The sequence below is a fragment of the Sorex araneus genome, chromosome 8 (genome assembly GCF_027595985.1).
Source record: "Sorex araneus isolate mSorAra2 chromosome 8, mSorAra2.pri, whole genome shotgun sequence".
Classification (NCBI taxonomy): Eukaryota; Metazoa; Chordata; class Mammalia; order Eulipotyphla; family Soricidae; genus Sorex; species Sorex araneus.
In genome coordinates, this window is record NC_073309.1 from 6,707,647 (window position 1) to 6,719,805 (window position 12,159).

Genomic DNA, 12,159 nt, shown 5'->3' on the forward strand with positions numbered 1-12,159 from the left:
AAAGAATGATCTGAAAATAAGTGAGACAATGTGATGGTATTATCTGATACTCATATACCTGGATAAGTAGATGATTCTCTTTGGGGGAGGGGGCAGGCACCTCTAGCAGTGCTCAGGACTTGCTCCTGACTCTGTGCTCAAGGATCACTCCTGGCAAGACTCTGGGGACTATATGGGGGTACAGGGGATTGAACTGGGTGGGTCATGTGCAAGGTAAGTACCCTACCCGCTGTCCTAGCTCTCCAACCCCCTAAAGATGATGCTTAATCTTTTGGTTTGTAGGTACTACCCCAGTAGTATCTTCTCTTTCATTAACTCTCAAAAATGATATGATTCCCTGTGACTTAAGAGCTTTGACGAGACTGTTGCTCAGTGGCTGTCTTTTCTCTTCTCCTCTACAAAGCATGGTGGGCCCTTTTATTCAGAGACTCTAATTGGTTCTTGAATTTGAAAAATTCCATGGATTCTACCAACAGTTATGATTTCAGGTAATCCATTTGTCTCCCTGAACTACCCCGTGTCTCCTCTGCATGTCCACTAACCCAGTGTTTCTTAAACAATTCCCTCCCACCCCCCACCCGGTGCTCACTGCCCAGGAAAGAACCTGGATTCATTATAGGGTTGATTTTGAATGAACTTTTCAGTGTTGCACATTCAGAAACCTTTGACTGTTGCCTAGTTTCTCCTGAAGCTCATTCAGTTACCTGCCATAGGCTTTAGCCCATTTAATTCCCCCCACCCCGATAGATCACTCTTGTTTGGGTCCTTTACTGAGGGGGTGGGTGAGCCAAGAGATTCATTTCCTTGATTCAGGGGATGAATTTAAGTATCAATTTGGATCATTCCTGCCTGCTGAATTTTCGATCTGCCAAAAAAGGATACTTTTCAGTCATTTAAGGTCATTCTGTTGCTTTGATGGGCTAATTCCCTTAGTAAGAGCTCTGACTCGCCTGGGTGGTATCTGTTTCTGAGGATAGTTTTATTCTGAAAGGAGGAGAATTAGGCTGTTTGGGGCTTGTTTATTTGGTTTATGTTTCCCGTTGTTCTTTTTGGGGGGGGGAGGTTGTATACCTGGCTCTGTTCCAGGCTTACTCCTGGATATGAGCTCAGGGATCAGAGGACCTGGAAGAATTTGGGGGACCCTGTGGGATGGTGGCAGGGTAGGGTCTGCCTCAGGTAAGGCAAATGCTTTACCTGCTATACTCTGTCTCCAGCCCAGAATTTACCTCCCGTTGGACTGCAGCTGACTCTTCTGAAGTATTCAGTTGCTTTTCTTTAATCTCATCCCATCCACAGCTAACTCCCAGTCTCTGGCTTCCCAGGGCCTGACCCCCTCTCCCTCCCGCCCCCCAGAAGAGAGGCAGTGTTGTGTGTGTGTGAAGTTGTATCAGAGCAGAATTGCTGAGATCCTAAATTTCAGGTCAGTCCCCCTGGCCAAAGAGGAAATGGAGGTCCCAGGATAATTCCATGGCTGACCGTTCTCATTTCCAAGTGGAGGAGGAAATTCACACAATTTAGGCAAGTGCAGGAGGGTTGGGTGGAGAGAGATCCAGATAATTTAGATTTTCCCTGAGACTCTTCTAGATCTGAGAGAGACTTTGCAGACATCTTCTTAGAAGTAAACAAAGCAAAACAAGTGCTTGACCTCAGTAATGTCGCATCAGTTCCTGCATTCTAAAGCCAACGAGTAAAAAATGTGCATCTTTCCTACAATATGAGCTCTGAAAAGCCAGAGTATGTAAGACTTAGAATGAAGAAGGTAAGGAAATTGGAGGTAAAATTTTCTTTGTTTTATCAGAATCTAAAGGAGCAAGACATGATCTGGATCTTATGTCTATGAATGTTCTTCAATGATTTACTTGTAATTGGCTTTGCCCATTAAAAAAAGAATACCGGGAGGATTTGCCCCACGGCTTGGAAGCCGGCCTCACATGCTGGGGGAAAAGGCCTCTCAGATAGAGAAGGGAACACCAAGCAAAGGATGCTAGGAGGGTCTGCTCAGGATGGGAGATGCAAACTGAAAGTAGACTATAGATCGAACATGATGGACACTCAATACCTATATTGCAAACCACAACACCCAAAAGGAGAGAGGGAAAAAAAAGGAATGCCCTGCCACAGAGGCGTGGTGGGATAGGGGGGATGGGGTGGGGGTGATGGGAGGGATACTGAAATCATTGGTGGTGGAGAATGGGCACTGGTGGAGGGATGGGTACTTGAGCATTGTATGACTGAAACGTAAGCACAAAAGTTTGTAAGTCTGTAACTGTACGTCACGGTGATTCATTTAAAACTTAAAAAAATTTTTTTAATTAAAAAAACAAAAAGAATACTGGCCACAACAAAGCAGTTTTCAACTAAGGAAATAGCTTCTGGGAAGAAGGTCTACAACAAACCAACCAGCGTTAATCACCGAGGAGTGCAATTTTCTAGGAAGTTTCTCCTTATTTCCTGGGGACTGTTTTTGGAATGCATAAGAAGTAGTGGAAGAACACTCACAAGGAATGCTTTCGGAGAGGTCCCCGGCTCTCAAACCCAAAGGAAACTAATAAAGCAAACCAGAAAAATCAGATGACAAGCCAGAGTGGTTTGCTAGATCTAGAAAGGATCACTCTAGGGACAAAAGGATCCTCAGGGCCTTTACATCATCAAGATAAAGAAGGCTGGCTGGAGGGGAGGGGCAGAGGCTAGGACCACAGACCAAACCCCCAGGCCAGGATGGTCTTACCATTAGAAGCAATGACCAGGAATTCAAATTCAACAGCATAGAATTAGTGTGAAAGAAGTAGAAAGGCAAAGCAAACCATCAACTACTATGTGGATAAAGGAGCTTAAAAGGGACTCTTTTTGCTAACCAACCTATTGCTCTGAGCTACAACTGGCAATAGATTAATTCAAAGTTACTTGGCATTGAGTATCTCAGGGTAAAACCCTCACTCCTCTTCTGCATCGGGCATAACCTGTCTCATAACTCGAGGGTCATGTGAGTAAACAACTATAAAGACTCAGTGTCCTTAAGTAATTTTATTTTCTTATGCATCCTCTTGGCTCTGAAACAGGTTTTACATAAAATATTCCTGGGACTGAATAATGCTCCTAAGAGGAGGTGGAATAGACTTGCTGGCCCTCTGACCGCAGGCTTTATTTACATCTGCCCTAAATCTCCAGGGCAGAAATCTGAGTGACCTCCTGGCTCTAGCCTTAGGGGATATCAATGATGACTACGGGCCATTACCTCTAAATAGACCAATGCTCTAGCCCAGAATGAGCAAAAACCATCTTCTAGAAAGCTCCCCTAAAAACAACCTGTGAGCAGAACTTAATTTCCAAATGAGTTTTGGGTATAAAAAAGCAAATATAATCCAGCCTATTAATTATGGAGTATTAAGAACCAACGTCCTTTGATGCCACCTGCTTCTTCCTTGGCTGCCATGATGTGACAGCAGATCTTTGGTGTCACTGTTCTTGCACCATTAAGTATTTGGCATAATAAGTAAAAAGAAAAAAAGTGATCGTAACTATCACTCAACCTCAGAACAAAAATCTTTTATTTCTTTTTACTATGGGCTCGATTATATTATTTTCCAAATGTGGGTAGATTTTCCTGTGAGGAGCTGAATGCAAATTCTAGATCACACAATGATTCCAATAAAACTCTCCACCCTACCCACCCACCCACGTGTGATCAAACCGCACTCCACTAAAACTTAATGAATTAGCAAGACAATTTTTTTACCTGCATATTTTGCTTAGGCAATGATATTTTAAATAAATCTCTTTTTTATATGACTTTTGGGTGAAACAGGGAACAGGTCAAGGAATTCACTTTGGCACCGGGACTTATAATTTATTGTGATCCACACGCTCCTGGCAAAGAAGTGGCGAGGTTGCCAGGGCTGCTGTCTTCTCAAAGGGAAAGGCAGGAAGAAAAGAACGGCTTTCTGTTCTTCAATACGCACATCTACAAATGACGGTGGACTTCAGAACAATTTTTGACTCTAATAATTGTTAACAAACATTACTAGCAGGTAGTAAGGAAGGAGGGTAATGTGGAAATAGTAGTATTAAATTGCACCATGGAAACCAGCTCACAGCCTCTGAAGAGGCAACACTAGCAGAATTCAAATTTCACTGCTCTGATTCTGCCTCAGTCTATAGATCTTCATTAGGCTGACCTGTGCGGTGGCCTTCTGTTCTAGCTATAGACTCTCTCCACCCCAGGTCATGTATCATGCATGTCTCTGTCAATCTCTCTCTCTCTCATTCTTTCTTTCATCCCTCCTTGCTCTCTTTTCCTTCAATGTCTAATGGGGACTATTTTTTCATTTACATAATATTATATACCGTATCATGACTTCATTTTTTACTGACCTGTGAAGGTATGTTTAGCAGCATGTCAGTAATTAAGAAATAAACAATTGCTTTCTCCATTTAGCTTTAGAAAGCATTCTTTTTTTTTAATAAATTTATTTATTTTTAATTAATGAATCACCATGAGGGTACAGTTACGGATTTATACACATCTGTGCTTATGCTTCCCCCATACAAAGTTCGGGAACCCATCCCTTCACCAGTGCCCATACTCCACCACCAGTAAACCCAGCATCCCTCACATCCTCCCCAATCCCATCTCCCCCCACCCCACCCTGTCACTGTGGCAGGGCATTCCCTTCTGTTCTCTCCCTCTAATTAGCTATTGTGGTTTGCAATAAAGGTGTTGAGTGGCCACTGTGCTCAGTCTCTAGCCCTCATTCAGCCCGCAACTCCCTTCCCCCACATGGCCTTCGACTACAATGTAGTTGGTGATCGCTTCTCTGAGTTGACCTTTCCCCGGAACGTGAGGCCAGCCTCGAAGCCATGGAGTCAACCTCCTGGTACTTATTTCTACAGTTCTTGGGTGTTAGTCTCCCACTCTGTTATACTATATACCATAGATGAGTGCAATCTTTCTATGTCTGTCTCTCTCTTTCTGACTCATTTCACTCAGCATGAAACTTTTCATGCCCATCCACTTAACTACAAAATTCTTGACCTCCTTTTTTCTAACAGCTGCATAGTATTCCATTGTATAGATGTACCAAAGTTTCCTCAACCAGTCATCCGTTCTAGGGCATTCGGGTTTTTTCCAGATTCTGGCTATTGTAAACAGTGCTGCGATGAACATGCATGTGCATATGCCATTTTGATTATACTTTTTTGCCTCTCTGGGATATATTCCCAGCAGTGGTATTGCTGGGTCAAATGGGAGCTCAATTTCTAATTTTTTGAGAATCGTCCATATTGTTTTCCAGAAGGGCTGAACCAGTCGGCATTCCCACCAGCAGTGTAGAAGGGTCCCTTTCTCGCCACATCCTCTCCAACAGCGGTTGCTTTTGTTCTTTTGGATGTGCGCTAGAAAGCATTCTTTTTATGATTAATAAGTTCTTTAATATTCTATGGGCTGAAGTGATAGCACAGCATGTAAGGCAGACAGACCTCCACTGAGAAGGAGGGCAAGGGACCAGCTCCCAGGTTCTTAAATCCTTGGGCCAATGTCATGCTTGCTTCCTTCCTGTGGATTATTTCCGGCAGGGTCCTCACATGGGGGATTTCAAGACAGTCCCATTGCTGGGAGGCATGGGGTCCCTCTGATGGCTGATTTCATTTTATTATTATTACTTTTTAATTTTATAAGGTAGCTCACGATATTTGATTACATTTAATATTCAAACACCAATCCCACCACTATTACACCTTCCCACCACATTTTGGATGTTTCCAACCCGAACTCCAATTCCTGCCTCAAAGCAGAACTGAAATAATGTATTTCGTATTGTTTGTTATGAAAAACCGTTGAAAATGATACAAAAAAGTATCCTTAGAGGAAAGAGTGTGAAAACTGTTCTATTTCGACAGGGGCCATTAAGACTTTCTATAAGAGATGACTAGCATTTGTTAAAGGTTGAGCCTTGTGTGCTTTTGTGTATGTATACATATATACTGTGAACCCCATCAAATGTGGTGCCGTACTCTTGGAGTATGGGTAGGGTGTGTCATAAAAAGTGTCACGCTGCTGATTGGTTGGTAGCTGATTTTAAGCCAAGGGCTCTCCAAGGGCCACCCACCTTTCTGCATAGAAGTCTAGATTCTTCTTTATAACTAGCTGGCCCCTCCCTTTCTCTCCACTTTGAGGCACATACCATGGCTCTCTGAGGGCACTGCCTGTCTTGGTCAACTCCCTGCCAAGGTCTCTTTCACATGTGCTCCCTTAAAAATCTCCACATGGGCAATCTCCTCGAGACAACTGCTCTTGGAGGACATGAACTAATGTAATAAGAAATGCCAAGATTGAGTAACTCTGAAAAATTCATGGCTCACTCTCAGTCATTTTATTAGAAATTTAAGCTATTAAAATCTAATAATATAGTACATCACATTTTATTGTAAATTCATATTACAAAATTTGATCATAAAGTTTTAGCCTCTTCTGAATTACAAGTGATTTGAAGGTAGCATTCTTTGGTTCTTGGTCAAGATCCACACCTTAGGAGTATGGCAAATAAATTCTTACTGATAGTTTTAAGGGGATAGATTGATTCAGACTATAAAGTGCATTTCTGAATTTGGACTTTAATCTTACTTTTCAGCCTGAGTGATATGCATTTTAATCATAACGTATTCTTGAATAAAAACACTAACATCTTTGATTCCATAGCAATCTCTATCCACTTAGAAAAAAGAAAACATTTATATAAAATTACTATTCTGCTGTTAGATCCAAGTCATATTTCCATAACACTGGCATCAGATCTGAAGATGCTATTTCTTTAAATAATCTGATTTTATGAATATTAGAATTAGAATTTTATATCTTGGACTACACATATTTTTGGAACATCTCATCTCAGACCCTATTTGAGAAACTCCTGAGATCAGGATTAGTTTTATTTAGTTGATCCCTTCAATTAGTACTTCTGAACTTCCATAACATATCCAATAAAACGTGAAAATCTTCACATATGTTTCCAAACACGTAAGTAGAAGTTTCCACATGTTTTTATATCCACTACAGCATACTAGAAGGACATTGCAGCTCACATTTCCCATTTGTTTGAAGAATAAGAGCATACAATTTTGGTGTTCATCATAGCACTAGAAAGTCTATAAATATTTATAAACTTAACTATTAACCTTCTCAAGGGCCAATATTTTGAGCATTCACCCTTGGGTTTAATCAAACATTTTCAAGATTCTGAGATTATGTAAAGAGAATGTAAGGAATGATTAATCAAGACACAAATAACTGAAAAGGTCAAAACCAAAAAGTTCCATGTATTATCTTGGTCAAAATACTTGGGGTTTGTGTGAAGTAACAAACTAGAAATGAAAAACTGACTCAGCAAAGACCCCCACCCACCAGCTCATTTGAAACTCCAATATTATGTTTATTTGATTTATAATTGAAGATGCTTTTAAAAAATGTACTCCGTCCTTTCTTGCCTTGCACGCTGTTAATACTTGTTCAATCCCCACCATCACAAACGTTCCCCATGCACAGTCATACCAGATCTCGGTCCTCAGCACAGAGCCAGGAATAGTGCCTAAATCTTGCAAGGCATGGACCCCGCTTGGCCCCTGTTCCCCCAAAATAATGCCCCCTTTTCTAATTAGTTCTTATTTTTACAAATATTTTACAATTATTTTTACAAAATTTAAACAGGCAATACTTCCAGTACCATCTGTCACTCACTGGCGGATGTAACTTAGAATAACACATTCAAAGTGGGTTTAGTTTTAAAGTGTCAGAACATGATCACATTCCATTACGTTGGACTGTCATTGGACAGAGACAAAAGTGGATTTCTACCCAAAAATGACGTTTGCTCATCTCCGGGAAGTCTGACTCTGGGTTATATGTAAAACCCCAAGAAAGTGCAGTTTCTAACTTGATTATCACTCACCTTACTAAGGTAAGAGCTTTCTTTTGGCACACTGAATCTGTGTGTGGTGTTGACGTGTGCCCGTGTTGGGGCTCTCCTGACTCACATCTGTGTATCATTATTAGGGTAAAAGACGTTTCCCCCTTTGACTTACCGACCATCCTGCCCAAGACCAGGGCCTTGATGGCACTGAACTCTGTGCCTGATGACAGCTGAACTTGTCTTCCTGTGTTTTCATCAACCTACAACATTGGTACATGAGATACAAACAACCAAGTGGGCGCCATTTTGGTCAGAAGACAGGAAACAGAGGGGGGAAAAAAAAAGAAAGATGACAAAATAGGTCTGGTTGTATAGTCCTAAAGATTCAGACATACAAAATTTAAGGAGTAAGCTATTTATAAAGGTGGATATGATTTTCTTAACAGTTTATCCTAAAATCTCTCTCTCCCTCTCTCCCCTTCTATCACTTTGCTGTTCTCCATGGTGTAAGAAAACGGCAATTGGTAAAGCCGACCAAAGAGATAGGAAACCTTTCCACCCAGTACTTAAACTGAGCTGGGATTTCTTACTTGAGTCAATCAGCTGAGAAATTTTCCTCTCTGTCGCAGACTGAAACATCGGTGCTGTTCTTCACAAAATTGATAAGAGTGAATAATTCCACTGTCTCCACTGTGACTCACCTCATTTCAACCAAATTATTCTGATACAGCAATCATTAATTTCTGTGCTAGAATCGGGCAGCATTTATAGCCACATGAAGTCAAGTGACTCCATTACCATGGCAATGTTCCTTCCCAGCCCACTAGAAGGTATTGTGGCCCAAGTAGAGCGGGTGAGAAATGAGCATACTCTCTATCAACTACTAATTTTATTTTAGAAATAAGCTGGAATGATAGCACAGTGGGTAGGGCGTTTGCCTTGCACGCAGCCAACCCGGGTTCGATTCCTCTGTCCCTCTCAGAGAGCCCGGCAAGTTACCGAAAGTATCACGCAGAGCCTGGCAAGCTTCCTGTGGCATATTCAATATGCCAAAAACAGTAACAAGTCTCACAGTGGAGACGTTGTTACTGGTGCCCGCTCGAGCAAATCGATGGACAACAGGATGACAGTGCGACAGTGCTACAATTTTCCCTTGAAATCCTGTGACCATATTTGAAGGTCTACCTCTGATCTCTGTGGAATGGCGGGTACTGAGAAGATCTCCCTCTCTTCCTCTCTATTCTATTTATTATCAAATTTCCGGTGTCAGAACTTCATGCAGAGGAGTCAAATTGGGAATCATGGCTTCTGAGAGAGCTGGATTATTACCTCGACAAAAACCAGGGATTCTTCTCTGTTAATCCTGATGTGGTGCAGCTGCCCATCAGCCAAGTTTTTGAAATCAAAATTAATAACGTCAGGTTCTTGGTATCTATTTAGCTTGTATCTTATCTGCAAACTTCCTAAATAGGGAAAAAGTTATATGTGAGTTAAAATCGCATATTAGCAACCAGTTATAAAGACTCAGGGGATTTTCTCTTTTTGGTGGTTGTTATTTACTTACTTCTGGGAAGAAATTCAAAATGGTTCATTTGAATACACTTTCTCATCATAATTCCTGGAAGTCTGTTTCTGTGTGAATTTGCACTGTTTTCAAAATTAACACTAAGTTTTGTTGCTAGTAAGCAGTGTTTCTCCTATGAATGTTAGTATTTTTATCCTGAAATTCTAACATGCACAGAGGCACATTAAAATCTTTGTCTATCTTCTAACTTAAGAAAGAACAGAAGGTAAGGTGTTTGTTTGCCTTGCATGAGGCCAACCTGGGGTTGACTCTTGGCATCCCATCTGGTCCTCTGAGCCCACCAGGAATTATCTCTGAGCTCAGAAGCAGGAGTAAGCCCTGAACACCACTGGGTGTAGCCCAATACCCTCCACCCCCGTAAAAAAATAAGGATAGTTGAAAAAAAAATGAACATATAATATGCCAAACTAGTATGGAATACTGCAATAACATCCTCTTTCTAGAAGTTTTTTTTCTAAAATAAATCAACCACTCCTGTGATATAGTTGATTAATGAAGATTTCTATAAGTCACTTCATTAAATATGAGATATTGTTTTAAGTCAAACTTACTATTAGAATTGATAGCACTCCTTAAGAGCTTGCAAAGGTGTCAATTAATTTTCTTCACAGGATATCTAATTTGTCAAAGAAAATGTACTAATGTGTAGGTAGACATCAAGATCCAAATTACATGGTGGGTAAACAATTATTGAACAATATTATTTTTACTTTGATGTCAGTATCCAGAGTCATTAATATTAGCTAAAGTTACATAGCCACATACATTTATTTTCTTTATATAGATAATTTATTTATAAACTTTGAAACTATTTACTCTGGACATAGGGAAAAACAAAATACCAGTCATTGGTTTTCTATGATATATATTATGATCAACATGCCATAATCCTGAGTTTTTATACCAGCATTTTTTAATACCTACAATTTGACCAATAGGCTAGTCTCCCTCTCTCTCTCTCTCTCTCTCTCTCTCTCTCTCTCTCTCTCTCTCTCTCTTTCTGTCTCTCTTTCTCTTTCAATGCTAGATTGTCATCATTCTCTTTCTTTAAATGGAAGTACATATATATTTTATGTACAGATAGATAGGCATCTATTTTTAAGATACCCTATAGAACTGATGGTAATATTCATAGGGAACAGTAATGAGCTTCTAGGAATAATAAATACTTTTCATAAATTTAAGATTTACATTGAACAATCAGAACTACCATGAAAGAAAAGCAGTTTAATTATCTTAAGTGATCCTTTTACTTAAGCTCTGGAACTTAAGTAAAAGGATCCAACTTCTGGAACAGAGCTGAAAAAAAAAAATAACCAAAATGAATGCCCCCATCAGACCCGCATCTTCCTTTCAGTAGTTTGAGAAGAAAGAGCATGACAATGATCCATATTATTTCTGATGTAATAGTCTAATTCAATTTTCTCTGTCATCTAAGAAGCACTCACCATTTTTAGCAATGATAACGGAGAGATATTCTTTATAGAAGGAACTCATATAAAGCAGCAAGCTCGGGCTGCGTGTTGTTCGGAAACTAAATCTGATCATTTCTCGGCTCAGCTTCAGATCGCCGTGAAATGACGCAGCGTGGGAGCTGGAATTTTTACTTAAGGAATAATTTTCTTGAAAATTGTAAATCACAGAGGCACCTGATCCAAAATAGGCAGAAATCTCTGAAACGATAGGTACATTTTGGTTAAGAAATATAAGTATATGCGGAACTTGTTCCAGTTCTGCTGATATTTTTCAAATTAAAAAAAAAAACTGTACAGAGCAGAGAGATAGCCCCAAACCAGAATTCAATAACACAGTAAATTAATAGTGCTTTCATGATGGTCCTTGAAATGGTTTGATGTTAGAATTACATATAATTAATTCACCAGTAAATCTTATAATGAGAGCTTAATGCTCTGCTATCTGATTTCAGACATAAACCAGGCTTCGTGGCTTTTGCCTCTTTTACCAGCTATTTCCTTACTTAAAATTTAAATCTCTATTATTTTGTAGAAAGAATATATTAGTTGTTCTGCAAAAGGATGTTAAGGGCTTCTTTACTTTCTAGGATCGAGAAGCAGAAATGTTCGTTTATGTTAAACAATGTCTCCTATTGACTGCAGTCACTGTCTGTCTTCCTGTTGCTCATCGATTTGCAGGCACCAGTAACATCTCCATTGTGAGACTTGTTGTTACTGTTTTTTGGCATTTCGAATACGCCACGGGTAGCTCGCCAGGCTCTGCCATGCGGATGAGATACTCTCAGTAGCTTGCCAGGCTCTCTGAGAGGGGCAGAGGAATTGAACCCAGGTCGGCTGCGTGTAAGGCAAACACCCTACCCACTGTGCTATCGCTCCAGCATATTATAGAAATTTCATATATACATCTATATAATGTGTGTGTGTTAGGCTAGGAGGGGTAATTGAATTCCTTCCTGATAACCTTGCTTTCTCCAGCACCCTGAAAGTCCAGTTGTTGAACATGAGCTGTTGATGAAACCGAATTTCCATTTCCACAGCATTTCAGGAGGATTCTGTTTGTTTTATTAGTTTGCCTTTCTTCTGCTTCATCTTCTTCCTTCTTAAAGATCTGGGGCCGCACCCAGCACAGCAGTGCTCAGGGCTTATTCCTGTCTCTGCACTTGGGGATCGCTCTTGGGGCTCAGAGGCTGCGAATTGA

General features: G+C 40.4%; 1 protein-coding gene across 2 annotated transcripts in view; it reads right to left on the reverse strand.

Annotated features, from left to right (window-relative positions):
- Positions 1-12,159, reverse strand: part of CNTNAP4 (contactin associated protein family member 4) — a 277,745-nt gene that overhangs the window by 10,227 nt on the left and 255,359 nt on the right. For both annotated transcript variants that reach the window (XM_004600513.2, XM_055145181.1), the window contains exons 19-21: positions 10,935-11,159; positions 9,231-9,364; positions 8,074-8,161 (exon numbers count right to left, since the gene is read on the reverse strand). In XM_004600513.2, the coding sequence (XP_004600570.2) occupies positions 8,074-8,161; positions 9,231-9,364; positions 10,935-11,159 (447 nt within the window). The remainder of the gene's footprint in view (positions 1-8,073; positions 8,162-9,230; positions 9,365-10,934; positions 11,160-12,159) is intronic.